General features: G+C 36.0%; 1 protein-coding gene and 1 pseudogene across 4 annotated transcripts in view; both read left to right on the top strand.

The window, feature by feature from the left end:
* The window catches only part of CAPS2 (calcyphosine 2), a 49624-nt gene extending 40574 nt beyond the window's left edge, over positions 1-9050 (top strand). For all 4 annotated transcript variants that reach the window (XM_059404692.1, XM_059404689.1, XM_059404690.1 and 1 more), the window contains 2 exons: positions 805-901; positions 7410-9050. In XM_059404692.1, coding sequence (XP_059260675.1) covers positions 805-901; positions 7410-7585 — 273 coding nt within the window. In that variant the 3' untranslated portion in view covers positions 7586-9050. The remainder of the gene's footprint in view (positions 1-804; positions 902-7409) is intronic.
* A 9671-nt stretch (positions 9051-18721) lies between these two features.
* Positions 18722-19855, top strand: LOC132020265 (cyclin-G2-like; annotated as a pseudogene).
* The last annotated feature ends 6818 nt before the right edge of the window (positions 19856-26673 follow it).

Here is a 26673-nt window from a genome sequence, read left to right on the forward strand (position 1 = left end):
TGGCCATATTGGATTACAGTCCACCCTAGCATATCTATTTTCACTTAAATTACCTCTTTAAAGGCCTTATCTCCACAATAACAATTGTATTCTGAGGCACTAGAGCAGAGGAGGAGTTAGGGCTTCGATGTATAATGGAGGGGGGGGTGGAAATTCAGCCCATTAGGTACCATATTTCTGTGAACACATTATTGTGAATAAGCAAACCTGATTGTAGTTTTGACTCTTTTGCAAATGTGGGCTGTTGCTTTGGGTTGGTTGAGTGTTCTATACACCCATTCCTCTTGCCCGTAAAATATTTTTTTATTTTACAGTACTAAAAATTGCATTGAATTAGCAGAGTGGTAAAACAACTGGCGTATCAAAAAGTGGTCCTAAATTTCAGGAAATAGAGTAACATAAGCCATTTAAAAAATATGGTACTTCCTTATTGAATTTAGTGATGAATATTTGCACATTCACTTTTTGAATCAAAATGGTCCTGGCAATTTGTCTTGGCCATTTATCAGTTTTTTATAAATCCTAGAGGTGGAAGTTACCAGGAAGGTCTTTTACCCAGCTCTTCAGTATAAGAGGAGAAAAGCTAGGGCAACAGAGATTAGCTATCTCAAGGTCAGAGTGGCAGAGAGTGCAGTTTACCTATCTTGCTCCTGTATCTTCCTGTATTCATAATACTTCCTTCTTATAGCAGTTTAGTACTTTTCAACTGGCTTTTTAGAGCTTAAGGATAACCTACAGAATAGAGAATTGGGTTCTCACGTCTAATGATTTCATAGAAAAAAATAACATTTTTTCCTTATATAGGCCTTCATGAAATTGGATTTCAACAAAACTGGCTCTGTGCCTATTACAAACATACGAAAATGTTACTGTGCAAAGAAGCATCCTCAAGTAATTTCAGGTAATTATTATGAGTCAAAATGCATTAGATTTCTAAAATGTTAATAAAAGTAAAATCTTAAATTATATTAACTTACAGTGTAGACTTGAGGCCATTAAGGGAGGAAATAAACACTTATTTTTTAAACCAGAAACATAAGAGCCATTTGACCTTCTTCATTTAAATATTCTGAGGTCTATTGTTTATGCTTTTTTTTATGTTTATGAACTGAGATTGAATTTTTATTTCTTACTGAGGAGATCATGCGGAATTTGCGTTAGGACAGAATGGATTCAGAGGATAGATAATTACATGTGCAAGTTCTCTGGGTTAGTTTTACTGTATCCTCATATACTTGAAGATTCAAGGCAGAAAGTGAATGTCTTTCTCTGGGAATGGTGATATATATGTAACAGGCATACATATGTGTATCAGAATTTGAGGATCTAGAAAATATCTCAGATACATACAGGAAATTTAGGATGGCTTGACTTAACAATTTTCTGATTTTACAATAGTACTAAAACAATGTACATTTAGTAGAAACTGCACTTCAGGTTTTGCTTTTTGAACTTCACCCTGGCTGGCATTCACAGTTTGATACTCTCTTGTGAAGCTGGGCAGTGGTAGCAAGCTCCCAGCCAGCCATGTGACCGGGAGAGTAACAACCTATACACTTATGTAATCATTCTGTACCCATACGGCTATTCTGTTTTTCACTTTCAGTACAGTATTCAATAAATTACATGAGATATTCAATACTATATTTTATATATATATGTATGTGTACATATATATACACAGTATATATACATATATATACATAGTATTCAATGAATTACAAGAGATACTCAATACTATATTATAAAATGGGCTTTGCCTTAGGTAATTTTGCCCAAGTGTAGGCTAATTGTAAGTGTTTTGGGCACAACTAAGGTGGGCTGGGCTAAACTATGGTATTTTAGGGGGCACCTGGGTGGCTCAGTGGGTTAAGCTGCTGCCTTCGGCTCAGGTCATGATCTCAGGGTCCTGGGATCGAGTCCCACGTCGGGCTCTCTGCTCAGCAGGGAGCTTGCTTCCCTTCCTCTCTCTCTGCCTGCCTCTCTGTCTATTTGTGATCTCTCTATATCAAATAAATAAATAAAATCTTAAAAAAAAAAACTATGGTATTTTAGGTTAGATGAATTAAAAGCATTTTCAGCTTAAGACAGTTTCAGTTTACAATGGGTTTATCAGATAAAACTTTATTGTGAGTCAGGGAAGATCTATAATTTTAGAGATTCATTACCTACTGTATTTTTTCTGACTTTAATTTTTATATAGTTGATTTATTAATACATTCTTAGTATAAAGAAAGTATTTGGGGGCACCTGGGTGGCTCAGTGGGTTAAAGCCTCTGCCTTCAGCTCAGGTCATGATCCCAGGGTCCTCAGATCTAGTCCCGCATCGGGCTCTCTGCTCAGCAGGGAGCCTGCTTCCCTTCCTCTCTCTCTGCCTGCCTTTCTGCCTACTTGTGATCTCTGTCTGTCAAATAAATAAATAAAATCTTTAAAAAAAAAAACCCCAAAACAAAAAGAAAGTATTTGGCCACAGTGACTCTCCTCTTTTCATCACACGTTCCTCTATAGAGGTAACATTATCATTTAATATATATACATTTCTTATATGTCCTTACTCTATGAATTTTCATAGCTTTATAGGTGCTATAAATATCAAATACTTCTTGAATTTTTTTTTTTTTAGCATGACAGGTACACTAAATACACTAAATATGTAGTTTACTTTTTACACTCAAAAATGTTTTGGAGCTCTTGCCATATTAATCCATATTGAGCCACCTTATTATTATCTGCTGCATATTATTCTTTTTAAAAATCAATACACTACAATTTACCTAGTTAGGCTCCTACTGGAAGACTTTAAATTTCTGAATAATGAAGCAACGAATATGTTTATTTGTGACTCATCAGGCTCATTTTCTGCTGTTTCTTATGGGGTGGTAATTTCAATACCTAGAATATCTACATTTCAAATTTTAACTGATACTTAAAATTGCATTATAAGATGGCTATACCAGATTATATTGCTGTTAGTTGGAGAATTCATTTCCCTGACTGTCCTCCCAACACCACAGAATTTTGCCAATCTGATAGACTAAAAAAATTTTTACTTGCATTTCCCTGGTTATTTGGAAGGTTAAACATATTTTTGTATTTTTTGACCATTTGTAATTTATATTTAATCTTTGTAATTTATATTTAATTTATATTTTATCTTTCTAATTTATGATTTTGATCATATACTGTTAAATACTATAGAATACTATTCCAGATTTTTAAAATATTTTTATTATTAAAAGAAGTTACCCTGTAATTACTTTTATCACCATTAACCCTTGTGAATGGTTTATTTATTACTTAAAATTATGAAGTGAAAAAGACAACAATTTGTTATAAAGATTAAAGCTAACTATCACTGGCTTCCTGATTTCTGATAGCCCAAGGTCAGAATAGTTTAATTTGCTTATCAATGACTTTAAATGAACTGCAGTTGCCCCTAAGAAAATTTCTAGCATTATTGAATTGGATTTAGCATATCTTTTTTTTTTTTTTAAAGATTTTTATTTATTTATTTGATAGACAGAGATCACAAGTAGGCAGAGAAGCCAGGCAGAGAGAGATGAAGGGAAGCAGGCTCCCCACTGAGCAGAGAATCCGATGTGGGGCTTGATCCCAGGACCCTGGGATCATGACCTGAGCCTAAGGCCAGGGCTTGACCCACTGAGCCACGCAGGTGCCCCTGGATTTAGCATATCTTTTTCTTTAAACTTATGTCATTCCCTGCTCTTCTTCCTTAATTAGCTTGCTAAATATAAGAACAAGATAGTTTTCTTTTTTTCTTTCTTTTTTTTTTTTTTAAAGATTTTATTTATTTGTCAGAGAGAGAGCGAGCGAGAGCGAGTACAGGCAGACAAAGTGGAAGGCAGAGTCAGAGGGAGAAGCAGGCTCCCTGCAGAGCAAGGAGCCCGATGTGGGACTCGATCCCAGGACGCTGGGATCATGACCTGAGCCGAAGGCAGCTGCTTAACCAACTGAGCCACCCAGGCGTCCCCAAGATAGTTTTATTTCAAAATTAGATGATTTCAACATCCTACATTGTTTTTCTTTGTTTTCTCCCTTCTAACAATCTTAATTAAGTTGCTAAAGCAGCTTGAGTTTTGTTAGATGTAATTGAATTGTTGGTGAGGGTTTTGTTCTTGTTGGATAAGCCTTCATTTGTTTAAGAAATTCCAACACCTCAAAAAAAAAAAAAAAAAAAACCCAAACCCCAAATTCCATATCTCATCTTTGCATTCACATTAAGGAAAATAAGCTAGTAGGTACAAGCAGTCTTAAAAAGAAGAACAAACACCCATTGAAGTTTTTTAAAGTTTGAAGTTTAAAAATATTACCTATCAATACAAATTATAATCTAGTCACATGCTGTCTTTGGAATATAAATTATTTACAATTAAAAAATATTTATCTATTTGATAAAGAGAGAGAGAGTGAGCAAAGGGAGGGACAGAGTGAGAAGGAGAGAAGCAGACTTCCCACCGAATTTGGAGTCCAGCACGGGACTCCATCTCATGACCCCAGGATCATACCAGAGCCAAATCTAGAGTTGGACGTTCAACTGACTAAGCCACTCAGGTGCCCCTAGATTATTAACAATTTATAATTAATTTCAAATTAAAACTTTTGTAGCACATTTTTACTCTAGAAAATACTTTCTTTTTACTTAAATAATCTGTTAGAAAAAGATTATTTTCAGCTTTTATAGAAATGAAATGTCCCAAATGTATTTCTCTGTAAAGATATTATCACTGTTTATTAAAATACTTCATGGTGGGACACCTGGGTGGTTTAGTTGGTTAAGCATCTGCCTTCAGCTCAGGTCATGATCCCTTGGTCCTGGGATGGAGTCCCATGTCAGGCTCCCTGCTCAGTCAGGAGCCTTCTTCTCCCTCTGCCTGCTGCTCCCCCTGCTTGTGCTCTCTTCCTCTCTCTGTCTCTGACAAATAAATTAATAAAATCTTAAAAAAAAAATAAAATAAAATACTTCATGGTGTCCAAGTAGACAGAAAGAAAGGTTAGTTAAAAATGATAAAAGGTAAGTAGTTGGATGGTGATGCAGAGGAGGTATAAAAATCTTGAGTATTTGAAACAAAAATTTAAATAAAAAATGTTTTCATTAAGAAATAATATTAAAACTCATTTGTTCAAAAGTATGGGTGATAGACAGAGGAGGAAATCTCTTTTGCCAACAGGTATATATTTTTATATATATTAGATCTTGGTTAATTTTAACCCTTGACAAACACTCAATCACAAATTCACTCTATTGTTTTATATTACCATTTCTGCAGAGCATAATTATGCAGTCCTTGTTCATTCAACCTTTTTTAAAAATAAAATAATCATTTTCTCTATTTTGCACATATTTTTAAAAGACAGCAAACATCTAAAGCATTTTTTTAATTTGAAAGGCCCTTAACAATGAATTATTATCTGTCCATTAGAGAACTTCTGCTTTTTGAAAAAGATCCAACTCTTATCCTAATTTTTCCCACTTCATTAGACAATTAAGGTGGTTTTCCCAATTTAAGTTTGTAATTTTAAAATGTAACATGGCTTCAGAGTGATTTAGAGGGTCATTTAGATTTCTCTGACATTTTTTTTGCCTTTGTATATGGGTCTCTATTTTCTTTGATTATCATCTGACCATATTTTGTAGCTTCCTTTCATCTTTTAATTTCTTTTATTAAAAGCTTAAAGAATGTTTTTTTTTTTTTTCCTCCTCCATGCTAGGATCCTGGGAATAGATATAAATCCATGTGAGTAGGGAGCACCTTGGATTGCTCCTTTGTTTTCACTGACCACAAAATAACCCAAGCTACTTAATTAAATAGCTTATTGTTCTCTTTCTGAATTTTTTAAAAAATCAAATGAATTAAAAGACTGAATCATATATTTTATGTTGCCTCTTTGGTTTTTTGTTTTGTTTTAAAGATTTTATTTATTTATTTGTCAGACAGAGAAAGAGAGCTAGTGCACAAGCAGGGGGAGCAGCAGAGGGAGAGGGAGAAGCAGGGTCCTTGCCGAGTAAGGAGCATGACGCTGGGAGATCCTGACCGAGCTGAAGGCAGACCCTTAACCAACTGAGCCACCCAGGTGTCCGTGTGTGTGTGTGTGTGTTTTAAGAACTTTTACAGTATTTTAATTGAATTTAAATGGGTGTGAAAGGGTGATTCTAGAGATATAAAACCTCCAGGTTTAATATATTCCCCTGATTTGCTAAAATTGACCTGCTTCTCCCCAATTAAACTCAGTGGAATATTCTTTTTAGAAGTACTTTTCAGTCACAATCCTTGGGTGGAGACTATAACGTCTCAGTCATCTCAGTAATACTCAGCGTTAGGAATCTTAATGGATATAGCATGTTCAAATGAGTAATTTTCTTTCTTTTAGATTTTATTTATTTATTTATGTGAATTCAAGTTAGTTAACATACAGTGTATTGTTAGTTTCAGGATAGAGTTTAGTGACTCATCAGTTGCATACAACACCCAGTGCTCTTTACAACACATTCCCTCCTTAATGCCCACCACCCAGTTACCCCCCCCCCCAGCCCCCTCTACAGCCCCCAGTTTGTTCCCTATAGCTAAGTCTCTTACGGTTTGCCTCCCTGTCTGTTTTTTCTTTTATTTCATTTTTCATTCCCTTCCCCTATGATCATCTGTTTTATTTCTTAAATTCCACGTATGAATGAAATCATATGGTATTTGTCTCTCTGACTGACTTATTTTACTTAGCAGTTATGTTCTCTCTTTACATAACAAATTGAAGCCTTATAATTTTTTTTACATTTTTGATTCTCAGTAGCATCTTCCTATAGAATGAAATTAATCATATTTAGTATGATGTAGTGGAAATAGCCTACTTAATGTCAGAGATTAAAATAGAGTGATTTAATCTAGTGAAAATTCTTCCGGCAAAGATTTTCATAGGCCTTTGAATCTTACTTGTGATAATATTTTCTAGCTGCAGTTATGAGTAAGTGATTCATAAAATAACTAATGCCTGAATATAGGGATGTTTTTCACACATTGGGTTACTGTGTTAACAGCCTATAAATCTTTGAAATTATTTACTTGTTATCTTCTTTCCTCATTTCTAATGAGAATAAAACTGAGTCCTCTAAAACATTAAGATATAAAAGAATATCTACAGTAGCGACTCTTACTTTGTTTGTACCTATAGGACACATCTGATCAGAGGCTTAAAAGTTGCCTTGAATGTGTATTGAAGTCATCACCATTAAATTCTGATTCATGCAAGAAACTGTTTAAATAAATTGGAGGGTAGTGTGACATAAGATTTGAAATTGTTGAAAAGATTTCATAAGGTGATTAAGTATTTCTTTATCGTCATCAGTCATTTTACTAGTGTTTTAAGGAGATTGTTTCACAGTCGGTACTATCTTACAGGCCATTCCACAGAGGAAGAAATCAAATTATCTTTTCTAGAAACATTAAAAGATGCCTGCAGCAAATCTGATGAAGTGACTTATGGTGAATTTGAAGATTACTATGAAGGTCTAAGTATCGGAATAGTACATGATGAAGATTTTGTTAATATTGTATGTACTCCTTGGGGGATTTAGTTTTTTTTAGAATGAGGGTGTCTTCAGCACTGAGCCTTCTAAAGGTGAGGTGAATTGAATGTAAAATGTGGTCAAACATTGGAATATAAATTTTCTAGGACTTCTTTTGTTTTTTGTTTTTCTCAAACAGGTTGAGTCTGGTAGGAGGAATCAGAAAAAGAGCTGAGGGGAGGTGTATGTCTGGTCATGTGCATGTCTGAGTGTTTGCCTGACTCTAAGCATGAAAAGCTCTATCTTGCTCATTCATTACTTATCTTGGATATGTTTTAAAGGTCATTTTTAAAAAATTTTATTTTATTTTATTTGTGTGTGTGTGTGTGTGTTCCAAAATTCATTGTTTATGCACCACACCCAGTGCTCCATGCAATACGTGCCCTGCATAATACCCACCACCAGGCTCACCCAACCCCCCACCCCCCTCCCCTCCATAAAGGTCTTTGTTAAATTAGGTTTCATAGGAAAGTTACATCTGTATCAAACTATATGAGAGCTTCTATATAGTAACCAAGTTACTCGTCCATTGTTTTTTGGCTACCCATTCCCCAAAATATGATAGCCACCATTCTCAATTTGATGAACTGGAATTGGGTCCAAAGCCTCTAAGACTTTAAATAGCTCAGCTTGTTTGAAACATTTGAAAACGTTAAAAGAATTAAAGGATATGTAAGAGAAATTTTCCACATGGTATAGATGTTTTGGGTAGCATAAATATTTAGAATGATGGAGGCTTACCTTCAAATGCTTATTTAAATACTGACTTGTCTTGTGGATTCTTCTAAATTATGTGCTGTTGTTTGTCCAGTAGAGCACAATGTAATTATTCAAGTGATCAGCTCTGTTTGTTCTTTTGTTCTATTTTTAACTGGAATCCTTATTACCTACACAGAATTACCGTTAGCTAGAAACAATACAAAATGGGAGGGAAAATATTTTCTTAGATTTTTAAATAAAGATCTCAAAAATGCATTATCCCATGTATGGACTCAGGGATAGTTTAGTAATTCTTAACAAAATATAAAAAGATGTTTTGTCCTAAAATGAATGTTTATTATTCTAAACATCTCTTTTTGTTATACTAAGCAACTAACATATTTTCTTCTCAATAGATATTATTTAATGGTTAGAAGTATTATAATCGTCCTTTCCAGTCTTATGTTGTTAAGCATATTTTTTTGTGAATATAATCAGAAAATGTATAGACTGTCATATTGTGAAAAAAGGGAAGATTCTTCTGCGATTTAACATGTTAATGTCACAGCATACTTTTAAATAAGCCTCCACCTTCTTAATATAAATATTCATATGTGTTTGCAAAAAGTTTCTCTACTTAGGAGCTTAGGAATAGTTAATTTCTCATTATTTTATACTTTATTTCAGTGTAGAGTTAGAAAATACATATTCAATATGCTATTTGTGTATTTTGTTAAATTTTAATTGGTGGCACAATAAATCATTCTGCATTTGCTTTATTGTCTGCATTCTTTGATTTTGGTGTAATAAAATCTATTATTTAGTACCCAGTTTAATAGAGGGGCATTTAATTACGTAGTTACATTTTCAAACACCCACAGCACAATAACTGACATTTGAAATTCTATGCTTAACTGTCTTTAGGAGTCTAAAATATCTCTTGATTAACATTAAAATATTAAATATGAAATTATATGTTGAAGTGATGTTACATGAATTTTATGGTTAAGTATATTTTATCATTCTCTAGATCTTCAAGAGGTCTTTGTGGTATAGTTGTTTTCCCAATAGTTCTACTGTCTATTGAATTCTACATATTAATTTTAATGTCTTTATTCTTATAAATAATGTTTTACAGAATTTTTAGGGCAACTCAAACTCTATTAGAAAACAAAAGATACTATTTAGGAATTTTAAGCTATATTTTAATTAGGAAAGAATATATATTTGAATGATGGAACAACTAGAGCATAATATAGATAAAAGTGTATGTTCCTCTTTTAAATTTTATAGTATATGACCATATTTATTTAATGAACCAGTGACTGTAGAGGCACATAGAGTCACTTAAAATAACACATAATTTTGATGCTATGAAACACATTTTATTAATTACTTTGGATTTCCAGTCAAATTTCTTGTGAATTACTTCAGGAGAGAACTGTGTTTAATAGGCTGTGCTTATTGCATATTATTTAACATGCATATATATATGTGAGATTGGTTTATAATGCTTGAATAAACAAAATATGTACTGTGATAAAATATAGTCCCTACTAGGTTGGTCAGCAAGGGCAAACTTCTGCAGTTAAAGTGCTTAAAGAAGGAACTGAACCAAAATAACAAGCTGAGCATGAGAAGGGCAAAGAAAATTCAGTGGGTTGATAGGGAAGTGTTAGAATCTGATAATGAGGAAAAGGTCCTGTTATAGCCTTCCATTTTTACTTTATGGTTATATAAACTTCTTAGGAAAACACATTTTTTTAATGTCTTCATATATAAGTGCATCATAGTGCAGCTTCTGTTCATTTGGTCTTGATTTCATTTAGCCAGTCATGTAGATGGTTGACCATTAAGCAACGTGGAGGTAAGGTCACTGATCCCCTGTACAGTTGAAAATCTGCTATAACTTTTGACTCCCCCAGAACTTAAGTACTAATAGCTCATTGTTGACCAGAACCCTCACCAATGACATATATAGTCAACTAACACATATTTTTATGTTACATTATATACAGCATTCTCGAAATAAAGTAAGCTAAAGAAAAGAAAATGTTATTAAAATCATTTTCAGTACTGTATTTATAAAAAAAATTCCGAGTGTAGGTGGACCTGCACAGATCAAATCCATATTGCTCAAGGGTCAACAGTATTTACTGTGTGGCACTATTCCATGAAATTTCCAAGACTCTCGATAGTCTAGATTTTTCTCACACTCCGTATATCCACTGTGTCTCAAGTCCTGTGGTTTCTTACTTTTGAATCCGTCGCTTTCACTTCTTAATGCCTTACCACCTTTCATGTGTATTACACCCACATCAACTCTGCCTCCTCCCCAATCCCACTTTAACTCATCCTACACATTGCTATTAGAATGATCTTTCTAAAATGTACTTCCATTACTTAAGTCCTTCCATGGTATCCCATACCTTTTAGAGAAGTTCAAACTCCTCACGTTAACACATAAAACCTAAATAATCTGGTCTCCCTAAGCTCATCTCCCTCTCCACACCCCCTCTCCTTGTCCCTCCCCCAGCCCCCCTCTTCAACCCCCCTCCCCAGCCATTCTGAGCTACTTCTTGTTTTTAGACTCGATTGTGAGGTGTCAAATCTCTGTGACTTCAGAACTGCTCTGCTGCTTTTGTCTAAAATGCTTTTCTTCATTAATACATCTAAGTTAACACCTACTGATTTTCTAACACTAGCTCAAGAACCATCTCTTCTAGAAAGCTAAAGCAGAGAAGCTCTTAAGAGTCTGATAAAGTTGTCCTTTGGATCTTGGCAGCCTGTGTGAGCCTTTCACCCAGCATTTATCACTTCATATTATAGTTATTACTTTGCTTATGTTTTCCCATGATTTGTAAGCTTTTCAAGGGTAAGGACCATATCTTATTTCACTTTATGAACCTGGTATCTAATGCAGGATGCCTGACACGTAGTAGGTGTTCAGTCAAGATTTGCTAACTGGGTAAATATGATTTTGAGCAACAAGTGTTATGGTTCTTACAGTTTAACATTGTTGCTTTAAAACACTATAGCATAGACTATTGAACAGTATGAATGTGCACTTTAGTGCAAGCTTCAATTACGGGGGCAGTAAGTTTCCTAATAAAGAATGCACAGACTGGAGGTGTTTGAGTTAGCACTTTATCGACAAGACCTTACCACTCCAGGGGCCACCATATTCACTTCAGCTAGCTGGAACTCAGTCAGTATTTGATCCCTACAGAACAAGCCTCCTAAGCACAGTGGGTTTGATCCATAAAAACAGAGTGTATCATTGAATCCCTTAACGGTCTTGTGTACACCTGTGGATTAGAACTTCTGGTTACCCAACTATAACAGTACAGTAACCAGGTGCCTCCCCTTCTGGGGCTGCTGCTTCCGGGGAGCTTTTGTGCATTGTGATGGTTGGAGTTCCCAAGGGGATGAACTGCTGGGATTTCACTAAGTTTACAGATGAGGTTGTGTCATCTCCTCCTGCCTCCTTGCTAAGAAATGCTTGTTTGTTTGTTAAATATTTTATTTGAGAGAGAGAGAGATGGAGAGAGAGCATGTGTGCACGGGGATGTAAGCAGGGGGAAGGGGGGGGGAGGGAGAGAGAGAATCCTAAGCAAACTCCGAGCTGAGCTTGGAGTTCAGAGTGGGACTGAATCCCATGACCCTGAGATCATGACCTGAGTGGAAATCAAGAGTTGGAGGCTTAAATGACAGCTACCCAGCCACCTCAGAAATGTTTGCTTAATAAATGTCTGTATGTGTGGCAGAATTTGGTCTGAAATTTATTTCATTATAGTTAGGAAGGTTAGGAAGAGTAGCTAATTCTCACTCACCTCAAAACTTTGGCTGGGAGGCTGTGGGGGGTACTCACAGTTAACTGCCATTAAAAAAAACGAACAAACCCTATTGTGCACAACTAAATTAGCTATTCCTAATACAGTTGTCAGTTTGCAGTTACAGTTCTCTGTCAGACACCACATCACAGACCCAAATATGGCATGGCACAATGCCTGAGGTAATAGACTAAAAATTTAAACACCCCTCCTTCATGATTGTTAAAACACAGGTATAAAGTAGGCATGGTGGAGCATGGAAGTACTTTTTGTGTTGTCTCAGGGAGGTAATAATAATAATTCATCCCTCTGAAATCATATGATTTATTACGATATTATTGAGATGGCATTTCCAATGTTTTGTAAAAAAAAATGATAAAAATTTTGGAGATTTGATTCTATAGCTTATAAAAACTTATTAGCAGATACACATTTTCAGATTTCTTTCTTCAGTAAGAAGCTAATTTGTGTAGTTTTTGGATATTTAAGCAAGGCAACATTATTTGGAAGGATTTGAATTAAAAAATTACTTATCTGGTGACAAATTTTATGCAAGGGGAAAACAGTAAAAGTCTCTTGTGTTTAAGTACTCCTTTTATCAAGTTAGGATGGGATTTCTGAGCTATGGCTGAGTAAGTTTATGTATAAATGAAAAGATTTTCACCTTTAAAACTGTATGTTGAGTTTTCTAGGATTTTCAGATGATGAGAAAACCAATATGGAACAGGTGACGAATTCGATGATATCATTATATTCACTTATGAAAGTGACACACTTATTCAGTGGTTGAAGAGATTAGTGTAGAAGAACTTAAGAAAATGTATGTTGTCAAGGAAAGGTAATTTTGAGGATATATACAAATGACCATAACATCAAGAAAAAGCATGTACTTTAATATTTTAGCATAAATGATATGGATAGGGCACAAGCTTTGAAGTCCCTGAATACTGATTTCAAAAGTTGAACTCTGCTACAAATTAGGTATGACTTTGGGAAACTACTGAATGTCACTGAGTACTGAAAGACTGATTGACTATAGATATAAGTATGGATATACTTAGAGATGTAGATGTAGATATATATCTAGGTATATTGCTTAGCACAATCTAGCAGACATATGTAACTCAGTATACATTTATTTCCTCCATGTTTTTTTTTTAAAAGATTTTTTATTTATTTACTTGAGAGAGAGACAGTGAGAGAGAGCATGAATGAGGAGAAGGTAAGAGAGAGAAGCAGACTCCCCATGGAGCTGGGAGTCCGATGCGGGACTCGATCCCGGGACTCCAGGATCATGACCTGAGCCGAAGGCAGTCGTCCAACCAACTGAGCCACCCAGGCATCCTTCCTCCGTGTTTTTTGCATGATATAAAAAGTTAGTGAGTTTTCTTTCTTTTTGTTTTTTCTGATTAATCCCAAATGGCCATCATAAGAACCATTGTTTTAAAGAGAGATGAGTTCTCTTCCTTCATCAGTGCTCATGCAAGAAAATAAAAATCTTAAGGCTATCAGTTTTTTTCCTTCAAAGCTTGCAGCAAGGTGACAAGGTTGAAAGAGTGATTAGTAACAAAATTTATTGTTATTGGAATTAGTTGGAAGATGGTACATGTGGAAGACTAATAATTTATGACTATAGAGACGTAAGACAACATTCCTAATATCTTTGGTGTCTACACTAAGACAGTCAATTGCCTTGTATTCAATAAGAGATTGTATTTTCCAAAGATGGCTGGAATAGTATCTCATCCCATAAAGTGTTGTTACATAGTGAACGTGATGACGTCACATCAAGAGGTGGGGTGTATGTCTTCTCTAGTTGGGTATAGGTGGCTTGTTACTTGATTGCGACAATAAATTGGGGCTGCAGTGATGCTGTATGATCTCAGACTAAGCAAAAAAGAGCCATAAAGTGTCTTCATTGCTTGTTGCAAGACTTGAGCCACTAAGTAAAAAGTCAGACTATATGAGACTGCCAAAGTGGAAGGGCTCTATGAAGTGCTCTGGTCAGCAGACAAATCTGAGCTTCCAGCTGGTAACTAACTAGGATCAATTGTCTACCATGTGAGTGAGACATCTGGGGTTGATTACAACCCCAGCTAACATTTCACTATATTCACAGGACAGACCCCAAATGAGAACCACCTTGCTTTAGGCTGCTAAGTTTTGGGGTTATTTTTTAATATAGATATAGCAAGTACAACAAATTCTTAATTAGAATTTGTATGTGCTTTGGTGAGTACTGTGAAGTGTGTAAACCTGGTGATTCACAGACCTGTACCCTGGGGGATAAAAATATATGTTTATAAAAAATAAAAAATTAATTAAAAATTTTTAAAAAATGCAGTAAGATAAAAAAATAATGCTGTTATGCTGAAAATAAATTAATTAATTAAAAAAAAAAGAATTTGAATAAAACAGGGATATTAAAAACATTCTGTCAAATATTCAGGAGCTTTAGTTAATATGGCCCATAGTTTATAAAATCATTTTGAGACATAAAAGAAGAAAGTGTATGTTCTGAGTTGGGTGTAAGAAAGTGATCTGATTGAATGAGTGATACACAGAAACCAAAGTTATACTTTATTAAAGATAAATGAAATTGGACTGTCTAATATAAAGTCAAAACTTCACAGAACATTTGTTTCACCCTTGCAAAAGTTACTCATTATATTATATTAGTTATGGCAATTAGTGAGCTTATCCATCACTGTCTTAGATTAAGTATCATATAATTTTCTTGCTGAAAGAATTTGTTCATTCCTTCTGTTTCACCAAGGACTTTGATGAATATCAGAGAATATCAGAGATATCAAGATAATTTGTAGAGATAATCACTTATGTTTGGTTCTTATTGGTATAAGATGCAGAAAAGAATAAATGATACCTTCAGCCTCATCCCAAGAAGACAGACTTGCTTTTTTTTTGTTTTACCATTCCAGGGTTGGAAGCAGAAATGCCAAGAACTTAACTCGGGATCTGAACCTCACCTGTCTTTGAGTGGTGTGTGTGTTTGTGCATGTGTGTATGCGTGTGTTAGAGGGAGTTTCAGTAGATTGTAATGGATATAGGCCCACCTGAAGTGGAAAAGGGGACTTGTGAGAGTTTCTACTGAGACAGAGAAGAAAGGGGTTTTCCTAGGCCCTGGTGGTCCAACATAGAGCAAAACATGCTTTCATTTCTCAAGAAGCCTTATGGGTCCCAGAAACTGTAGTTGAAGAAGTCGGTGACTGTTAGGTGTGAGAAGTGATTGGCAGTGTGGACAGATATCGAAATAATACTCTAGGGGTGTGTGTGTGTGTGTGAGTGCAAATACGCACATATGCAGGTGTGTATTTGTATATGTGCTATAAAAATTAGGGAAGAACCAGCCTGGATGACACCTGACTAAGTCGTAGTGGAGTCAGTTACCTAAGGCAGTGAAGGCTGGGAGGCAGAGGGAGGGTAGGATTTTGATGCATTTCCTATTTATGTTTTCCTTTTATATTTCAGAAGGTAGCTTTCCTGTTTCTGAAATTTCTTGTAAACAATTTAAAACACACGTTCAGGTTTCATCTCTAATGCCAGAAATATTGGGGTCCATAGCCCTGTTCATCCTTCGTAGCACTTTGACTGTCATGTTCATTTATATCAACTAATATCTGCCTTGAGAGGGCAAATGGCACTTCCAATGTTTGTCACTCTGTTTTCATCTTCTAGTACGTCCCTGGCTTTGTGTCTGACACTTAAATACACAATAAATATTTGTCGACCGACATAATCCATAAAATTGTATCTGCCTTAGTCATCTCAATACGTTTGGATCATTATTATGTCAAATGTCTTACTTTCTCTCTCTCTCCTGTCACATTCTTTATGATTGCTATATGAAGAACTGACATTTTTTAAAGTATGATTTTGTTCCAAAAGTTAATGGAGTTATTTAAAATCCACACCAACTTCTTTCCTTCTGGGCATTTCTATTTTATCCCTTTACAGATTTATTTATTTATTTTAGAGAGAGAAAGGGAGAGAGAACGTGCACCCACACAAGAGAGAGTGAACAAGAGACAAGCGCAGGGCAGAGGGAGAGAGAGACTTAAGCAGACTCCACCTTGAGCACAGAGTCTGACACTCGGCTCGATCTCTCAACCGTAAGATTGCTACCTGAGCTGAAACCCAAAGTCAATCAACTGCACTCCCCAGGTACCCCTGCATTTGACCCCTTTAAATGACCATTCTTTTATCTGTTCTTCATTATTTATGTACCACTAAACTGAGTAGTTCATGAGCCATTGAAAGATGTTTCTTCAAATTTTCCTGTAAGCCTTGAGTTACTAGTATTCTAAGTACTACACTCTGTTGTTCTCTGAAGAAAGATGTAGGAGTGGAAAGGCTGTTGGAAATTAGCATCTCTTAGAAACTCCTGTAACCACCATGTAATAGGGACAGCTTGAGGGCAGAGCAGCTTTGGATCATACACGTTCTCTCAGACATTTGAAGATGTTACTCCACTGGTAGTCAAAAGCTCTCTTTGGTTTCCTCATAGTAATCTGTTTACGTTCCTTCTGCTTTTGAAGTATAGAGAATTCTTAATTTTTTTTCTTGAAACTTAAGGCTTTATTAGGACACATCCCAGTATTGACTTCAGATTGATCATTTGTTACCACTTTGTATTATGTTGATTATCAATTTTGCTCTATGATTCAGGTGTTTTCTTCATATATTTTAAGGTTTGATATCAGTGTTATAACATCCATGTCTGTATTCTCTTAAATTATTGCTGTTCTCCATATTTTTCTTGAATCTTGATCTTCTGTCTTATAAATGGCATATTTATATGTCATTCTGTCCTTTCCTTGTATTAAAGATCTTTTCTCAATGGAGCCTTGTTCATGTTTTCCCATTTTCCTCTGTTTCTTTGCAAGCTCTCTTCTCCCACCTGCAAGGTAGGACTTATTGGTTGTGTTTCCTGAGACATATTTTCTTCAGAACTCAGTAAGAAGAAGTTATCCTACAGAAAAATGGAAAAAAAGAATATGCACACACACATGCTCCGGAAACAATTATTTTGTACAGTCTCTGTTTCAGTATTATTTTCCAATTAGATGATTGAATTCTAGTTTCTTCATTAAGAGTCTCACTGGTGTTCCTTATGGTTGGCTAATTCTGAACCTAGAGATAAACACTAATCTTAATTGAAAGTATTTAGCCTAATTGCTTTTTACCCTTAAGCAAGTCCATAGTTCTCCTTTGTTCTTTCCTTCAACAAAAACATACTGAGTACTTACTACATGTCACGTGCTGTGCCAGCCACTGAGGGGATGCACACAGGAATGACAGACTCTTTACACTCATGTGATGATGTGTCTAATGTGAGAAAAAGTCTTATTATAAAAATAAAAACCAAATTATAAAATATTAGGAACTGTGGAAGTCCCGGCAATTTTTGGTGGTGGCTAATCAGAGGAAAATGCTTCTCAGAGTAGAAGCCAGAGAGGTTGAGGAGGAGGAGGGATGCCCTGGATGGCACACTCAGTAAAGCTGCCAACTTTGGGTTTTGGCTCAGGTCATGATCTCAGGGTCCTTGGATCGAGCCCCATGTCCAGCTTCTTCTACAAAAGACAGTTAAGAGGCTGGTGAGCAGCCTTACCTCTCTTCTTTAATTGTCATTAAGGTAAAAAACTTTAGGTCAGGTTTATATCTGGGGAGGAAACTGAATGCCTTATTGTCTAATGTTTTAGAAATATCAATAGTTAACTATTGAGCCCTTTCAGTAAACTTGGCAGATTAAGCATCCTTGTGCACCAGTTTTCCCTCAAAAATTTCATTAAAATAATCAGTTAAGAATAGTGGATGAAAGAATTTTTTAAGTTAGACAACAAGCTGGTGGAGGAGATTTAATGGTTTTAGCAGACTAGAAGAAATAGGATTCCAGACACCTACAGGAAATGGAATACCTATAAGAATTGATCTGATTTGCTTGACGGAATGCTGAGAACGTGGGATGAGGTATACTTGGCAACATGATTGGTTGGAAATCTATATACCAATAGATGGAACTTCCCTGGTCCCTTAAACTTTCCAGGCAGTCAGGAGACTAACCCACCCACATCTGTCATAAGTAATAGCACGCTTAGTCCGACAGACTGAGTGAAGGAGCATCTGGGTTCAGAGACAATAGACCCAGGATAAGGTGGGGGTGTGTGTAGGAGCTAAAAATAGTAGGGTGCAAAAATCTGCATACTGGAAGGCAAGACCAGCAGGTAGCTTCTCCTGCCTAGGCCCTAGAATCCTGGACAGCTAAGTTTATACTCTCCACTCACCAACACACATCAATGCACTTCTTCCAGTTAACTTCTCACTTACACAAATGAAAGGGCAGCCAAGAATCACTAGACATTTAAGAAAAGACAGTTTAGGAGAGGCAAAAACAGGAAAAAAAAACTTACATGAAAACAAAGACCATCAATGAACAGAAGAAATAAAATAAAATATCCTCTTATCAAGGATAAGAGAAAAGATACATGCTTATGAAATGAAAATGGGGTCCTATAAAAAAATCAGAGAACAATTTTTAACTTCAGTTATTAAAAATATGATGAACAAAAAGAGGTTTGCTTCAGCCTTTGCTGGCATGGCGGCATGGTGTGGCTCCAGAGGGGCTAGGAGACCAGCAGTTTCTGAGTCTGCTGGAGGAGCTGCTGCCAGCAGGAGGACAGGTATGGGCAGAGGTGTCAACCTGGGGCTATGAGGCTGAGGAGGAGATGTCAGTGCCCATGGAGAGTTGGATGTCTGTTGGGGGCACTGCTAAACTGCTGGGTACCTGAGTCAGTGTGGAGCCCATCAGGCTCCTCTGTGCTCAGCCATCTGGAGGTCAGATGCTGCCTCTCCTACCTAGTAAAGGACCTGGGGGCATAGGTCTTGACATTGTGGAATGAGTCCAGCTATCTGAGCTGTTGAAAGTCTACCCAGAATAAGAATGAAAATCCCAAGCACAAGAAAAAAGTGCTGGGGTTGGTGAAGGTTGCCTTGAGAATGATAACATTTTGTGTTGAAGACAGGAAAATGTCAAGATCTACAGGATTTAACCAACATTTGGGGGGGGGGGATTGAACATAAGCTTTTACCCTAACTGCCAATATTTTGGACAAATCCTTGGTTTTTTTTATGAAGGTGAAACCTAAAATTTGCCTCACACTGGAGTCTGTTGTTTTTGCTGGCTGCCAGATAATTGAAGAAGGATGTGTTTCCCACTCATGAAGTAATCCAGATTAGTCAATGTAAATGCACTGCTTCTGAAGGGAAAATATAGGGGAAATGAAGGGAAAATATAATTTTGGGAAAAAATTCAGAACTATGAAATGGAACATACTGCTGTCTTAAACTTTTTTCTACTTATAGAAGGCTGTTGTACTTCATATTTCAGAAATATTGAGGCTTGGTAAACTGGAAGCTTAGCTAAAAGCTTACAGTTTTCAACTAGTCTTTTCAAAAGCAAAGCCATCTGCCCTAGCTTTGTACCTTCTCAGTCTGGAAGTATAAACAATTCGTTAAATAATCACAAGTTCTCCAGCTTGTGATAAAGCATTTGAAGATTAATGACACTGAGTTCTTTTATTGGAGAAAGGTAACTGCAAATGTCTCACTATTTTCTTTCAAACGTTGCAAGAAGTTGGTTTGGATAGTTTGTAGGTGCAGAGCCCAGACCTCCAAGACAGCAACGGTGGTGTTCCTGAGTTGTAAACAATACCAGCAGATAGTGCCTTGATGAAAGTGGGACTCTGAAGAGGAATTCTGAAGAATGAAGTCTCAGCAGCTCTCTCTCCATTGCAGTGATCAAAGATGCATTATCTTTTTCATCTTGAAAGTGGCACAGTCTCTGAGCTTTCCATTTTAGCATTCCCTATTGTACTGTGTCAGAATTTAAAGTATGTATATAATTTATAATAAATGGAGGACCAGGTAGTGTTTTATCTGGCTCCCATCGAGACAGGAATACATAGACTATAACGCCTGTTGTCTATAGTTATTCAGGCCAGATCTGGTCTATTTTCATGTTCTAAGCTATCAAATGGGTTAGGACCTCTCAAATGATTGAGAATAACATAAATACAGGCACTTCATTTTTCACTTTAAATAATAATCTTGAGTTCTTAACATGGATTATGAATTTTCTGAGAAAGGATGTAGAAAGTTGGAAGAAAGAAGCTTTGTTTTCTTGATTGAAGTATGAAGTAGGAGGCTGAAATCTGAGAATGAAAGAGTCCAGTCTGAGAGGAGAAGAGGTTTGAGGGGAGCAGGGGCTGAGGAGGTTTTGAGGGGAAGTTGGAGGGAACTGATTTGGACAAGTAAGAGTACCAACATGAGGCTGAGGTCCTAGCCAAGTTTGGAAACCATGAATTCATAGTCATGCAAGATCAAAGAACTAATGGATTTTTTCCTAGTATTTTTAACTTCCAAAACACAGAAACAAAAAAGGGGTAGCTCTTGCTGCTCAAGGATTTAGGTTTAGTAGGTTGCTGATGATAACGAACTTCAGAGAACTTCAGATGAAAGAGCTTGTCAGTGAGAAAGGAAGTAGACTAGGATGAAACTGATAAATTCAAAGGCAATGAGTGAGCAGACTGGAGGGTTAATTGTGATTCTTGTGCATATCTGATAGGCAGGAAAGGATGAGAGAGGTTAAAAGTGAAGAATTTGTTTACAATGTATGGAACGCAGAGCTTCGAGGTTGTGAGTGACCTTTTAAAGGCCTATTTTCTTGGAAAAGGGCTTCAGTGCAGAGGAGGAAAGGGTAAGGTGAAAGAGGTCTAGGAAACTTGAAATTAGAATATGATTTTTTTTGTTTGTTTATGTAAACACTGAAATCTCCAAGAATTGTAGTAGTAGAAAAAGATTCTGAGCCAGATCTGAAAGTCTACCGTGAATAAAATGAGCTTAACAAACATGGTATGAGATAGTCTTAAATGAAGATCAAAATTTTTTCTAAAGATTTTAATTTATTTGTTTGACAGATAGAGATTACAAGTAGGCAGAGAGGCAGGCAGAGAGAGAAGAAGGGAAGCAAGCTCCCTGCTGAGCAGAGAGCCTGATGTAGAGCTCCATCCCAGGACCCTGGGATTACGACTTGAGCCGAAGGCAGAGGCTTTAACCCACTGAGCCACCCAGGCACCCCAAATGAAGATCAAATTTTACAGGCATATGGAAAAGTAGAGGTCGGGAGGTAGAATTAGGGAATCAGGGGTAATGTCACCTCCACAATCTCTTAATATGAAAATAACTGAAAATAACTTTTCCCCTGGACAGGGGGAAAAGAAATAACTTCCAGGAAAGAGGCTTCTGATGATACTAAAAGTCATAACTAATCAAGGCCTATCTTCCAATATCATCAATTTTCAATGGTTGGTAAACAATTTCATACATCTTACATTCATACAAACTCAGATACAATTGAAGTAAGCAGCAAAATTTATACACATGTTAATGATAACACAGCGTATGTGAAAGAAAATCTACACTTATGAAATGCTGCTTTGGGCTAGTCCTCTGGCTCCATTGGAAGACTCTCATCTGTATGGAAAAACTTTGAAGCGGTCCTGGGAGAAAGATTAGGGACAAAGAACAGTTAATTATCCATGGGAAATAATCCTGCATGACAATAGATAAGAGCGGGGTGGGTGGGGGGGGGGGGGGTAGTTGGATTATTCAACAGAGCAAAGGAAGTAGCTTATAATTAATTCAAACAGTGACAAAATGACTTACTTTATGGCTCCATAGTTCTTTCTTCCAGGTCAGATACAACCAATGAAGACCCCAAAACAGGAGTTTACCTTTTCTCTATTTGGTTTCCATGATGTTCATCTCTTCAACCTCTCGACAACAGCAAATACGTGTGAATTGCTGAATGGCACTTGGCACCTCAGCAAGCTTAACTTTTAAGTCCCCAAATGTTTTGGTCTTCCACTCACAGTGTCTTAGATCCTGTCTATTTATTTTTTTTAATCAACAATTGCATCAACACTGGTTTCCCCCCACCTAAGGCTTTTCTTCCTCAGGGAAATCTCTAAAAATGCATCAGAGGAAAGACATAGCCCAGAATCCTTGAAGCTCATTTCCTCTGCTGCCAAAATGATTCTGTTATTTTGAAATTATATAGCACTTTTCACCCAGAAAGCTTTGTGAAGAAATACTTCCTTCTTCAAATGTTATTGGATATTGAATTATAGTCCCTGCCTTCCTTGTCAGTGAAAGTGATCATATTATCTTCAGATAAACTAATATAATGATTTTATTAATAATCATGTAGCAGTAATTTGGCCTGCTATGGCCTTGAATGGTGAAATAAAAGAAACTTTTTACGAGAAATTCTGGAATTTAAAGAATTATATTTTTTATGTAGCCTGAAAGACCGGTAGTCATTTCCAGAAGATACTGAGTGCAAGCCAATTGGAAAAGACTGTGAGTTTGGAGCAACTGAAAAAGGAATCTTTCTAAAAAGATTGGCAGTGGCCTCAGGAAAGGAGTTTTGCTAAAGTCACTGGGTACAGTCAGATGATAATAGAAATTGCCAAATTGGGTTTTTGAGGGTATCAAGATGAGGCTTAACCGGAATTACTGAGTTTAAATCCAGCAGGAAGGGACAAAGTAACACTTGGGGCTATTCTCAGTGGTTTGCTAGTGTGGGCAGGGAAAGGGAGGGGGTGGTCATAACACAGTAATACTAACCCTATGTTCAATTTTTACTTTTAAAAGATACTGTTCTCTCCTAGGTACAATAAAGCCTCTGTATCTATTAAACAAGGTCTGAATTTATTCAATCATTTAAGCATCAAATATTTATTGAATTTTTAAAAAGATAGATTAAATTGTCTTAGAAAATTTCACAACTGTTTTGAGAGGGGATGGGGGGTTTGTGGTAGATACTTAAAGATGATGTCACCTCGTCTGAAAAAGAACATTTTGACATAAGAACTAGGATAACAGTACAGGTAGATGCTTAAAAACATGACTTGGTGTGAGTGCATGCAAGATAGCTGATGGGGAATCTTAGAAGTTGGGGAATCCTAGAAGGGTTTGGAAGGAAAAGGATTTTCCAGGGGATTTGTCCGAAATAATGAAATATGGAGAAAATAAAAAAGGGAGGGGTGATATTTGAATTAATGTGGATTGAATTTTGTGGTGGATAGAATAATGGGTCCACAAAGATATTCAAATCCTAATCCCCAGAACCTGTGATTGTTACATGGCAGGGGGAAATTATGGTTGAGGATCTAATCAGCTATACCAGGAAATTATTCTGCCTTATCCTGGTGGGTTCAGTATGTGCACAAGAGTCATCAAGGAAGAAGGAGACAGAAAAAAAGAGATCCAGAGAAATGGCACCATAAAAAAGACAACCAACCATTGTGGGCTTTGAAGATGGAAGGGGACCATGAGCCTACGAATGTGGTCACCCTCTAGAAGACAGAAAAGGCAGAAGGAAGGAGAGGAGAGGACAGAAAGAAAAGGAAAGAAAAAAGAAAAGAAAAGGAAGGACGGAGAAAAAGGAAGGATTCTTCCGTAGAAGACGCAAGGAATGCAGCCCCATTGACACCTTTATTTTAGCCCAGTAAGACCCATTTCAGACTTTTGTCCTCCAGATCTGTAGAGATAATAAATTTATATTGTTTTAAGCCAGTTAGTAGTGATTTGTTACAATAGCAATAGGCAACTAATATGGACTTATGGAAATTGATTGATATGATTGATAAAGGGAAGAGAAGAGCAAAACAAATATATGAATTTTTTTTAAGTGTTCAGGGAAGACAATAGTAATTGGCAATCAGAGATGATTTGGGGGGGAATATAATGAGATTCAACTGATTTATATTTGAGTCTGAAGTAGTAGAATGATATGAAAGTGTCAATGCCCAGATTAAAAAAAAAATTAGATTTGGATTTGTAAACTGACAAGATGAAGAAACTACGAGAGTAGAGGATTAATCTGAAGAGTATTTTAGGCAAAAATAGAATGGTTTAGTTTTGGCGATTATGAGGTTTAGGAGTAGATTAAAATTAAAAAAAAAATAATGCACTATTGGGTATTTATCCTAAAGATACAAATGTAGTGATCCAAAGGGGCACGTGCACCCGAATGTTTATAGCAGCAATGTCCACAATAGCCAAACTATGGAAAGAACCTAGATGTCCATCAACAGATGAATGGATCACGAAGATGTGGTATATATACACAATGGAATACTATGCAGCCATCAAAAGAAATGAAATCTTGCCATTTGCCACAACATGGATGGAACTAGAGCGTATCATGCTTAGCGAAATAAGTCAAGCAGCGAAAGACAACTATCATATGATCTCCCTGATATGAGGAAGTGGTGATGCAACATGGGGGCTTAAGTGGGTACGAGAAGAATAAATGAAACAAGATGGGATTGGGAGGGAGACAAACCATAAGTGACTCTTAATCTCACAAAACAAACTGAGGGTTGCTGGGGGGAGGGGGTTTGGGAGAAGGGGGTGGTATTATGGACATTGGGGAGGGTATGTGCTTTGGTGAGTGCTGTGAAGTGTGTAAACCTGGTGATTCACAGACCTGTACCCCTGGGGATAAAAATATATGTTTATAAAAAATAAAAAATTAAAAGTAAAAAAAAAAATAATGGAGCAATCAGAGAAGTGGAAGGGGGATCAATACAGGACAGAGATAAATTCTAAGAGTTTGTGGTATGTAAATAGAGCTCAGTTAAGATCTGCTGGATGCATAAAATAGAAATATCTTAGAAAGTAGACAAAGGTTTAAGACAGAGGTTGTTAAAAGTGGCTTTGCTAGTCAAGAGTGGTAAAACTGCTCCTATCCGTTATTATACACCCAGGAACTGACTAGGTTATTATATAGTCCAAAAACACTGATTGGCGTTTAGGTCCTGAAAAGTTATCATCTAGCAGTGCAATCCATAAATGCTTGTTTTACTATGGCCTTGCCCATGCTGAATATTGTAATTTGAGGAGGATCTCAAGGGCACTGATTAAACTGATGTATATTTCTTGGTACGTTATCAGTCAATGTATGACAAATATTCATTTTCATAGTTTTATGTCCTTCACCTCCCTCTATGGTCCCATTCTCATATGCTTTTTGTCTATTTTGTGCTTGCTTTATATCTTTCCAATCCATACACTCCATAAATTTCTTATAGGTGTCAGTGTAAAATATATAGCATTATTTCACATAATATATACATATTTATATATATAAATATATATATATATAAATATACATATAAATATCAGATTCACATATAACTGCATGTTTTGCATTATATTTCATACTTTTTTTGTTTGACCTATTTAGAAATGGAAATTGTATTTTGGTAAATATATTGGAATTATACTGTTCAGTACCACCCTCCTCAAGATATTGAGTCTTCTTTTGGCTGATATCTGGAATGCTTTCAAAACTTTTACCACTGTTGTACCTCAGTAAGCATTTTTATCAATGTCTTTTTGTGTACCTGAGCAGGGATTTCCATAGAATTTTTTTCTGATTATAGGATACGCACATACCCTTATTCAGCTAACCAATAGATTTTATTCTCAAAATGAATGCCCCTGATTCCATCCAAAAGCGATGCATCAGGGTTTTGCTTCCCTGCATCTGCACCAAAACAACATTATCTGAGTTTTTCCCAATTTGATGATCATGCCACGTATATCACTATTTTTGTTTGCACTTCTATGATTACTATGTTAATGGTTTTCTCTCGCTGTATGCATGGTGTCCGTGTGTATAAATTGTCTATTCATGTCATTTCCGAATTCTTTCTGTTTTCCCCATTTCTTGATAACTTACAAGACTTCTTAATGTGTTCCAGATCTTAATCCTTTGTCAGTTTCAGATGTTGCAAATACCTTCTTACCGCTAACTTTATCTGAGAGGCCCTTGCTCAAGAAAAACCTTTACTTTTGATATACTATAGATAATTTTTAAAAATATCAATAATACCTTTTTCTTGTTAAATTTTTTTTTCTATATAGAGAGAGATGAAACATATTAGAAGACACTTTATACTAATTCTGTGGTTTTTCTTTTCACAATCTCTTCATTCCACTGAGTTTATTTCTGTGACATACAGTCATAATTTCATTGTGTTTTCCATATTGCAACCAAGTATTTCAACATTGTTTACAACAGAATCCATACTTCATCCATTATATGATATGCTAGTCTTTTATCTTTTTATGTCTTATGTTGCTGTTTAGAAACCTTAGGTCGATGACTCAAATTTAAGTTTACTGTTTTCGCTCTAGAGATATTGATAATTTCTCTTTGTATCCAATGCTTTTAAATATTTCTACGCTACATATAAATATGTATCGGTTTATTTTCTTCTATCTTGCTCTGTACTTTATGAGGTTTCTCAACTGAGGGTATGTACCTTTATTTAGTTACAAAATGTTTATTACTGCTGTACCTTCAGTTCTTCCCTCTCTATGTACTTACTTATTTTTCTCTTTTTGGGATTTCTATCAGATGGAAATGGATACTTCAACCTTTAGTTTTTGCATTTTATAAATTTAATTTTTATA

This window comes from Mustela nigripes, chromosome 6, assembly GCF_022355385.1.
Source record: "Mustela nigripes isolate SB6536 chromosome 6, MUSNIG.SB6536, whole genome shotgun sequence".
Taxonomy (NCBI): domain Eukaryota; kingdom Metazoa; phylum Chordata; class Mammalia; order Carnivora; family Mustelidae; genus Mustela; species Mustela nigripes.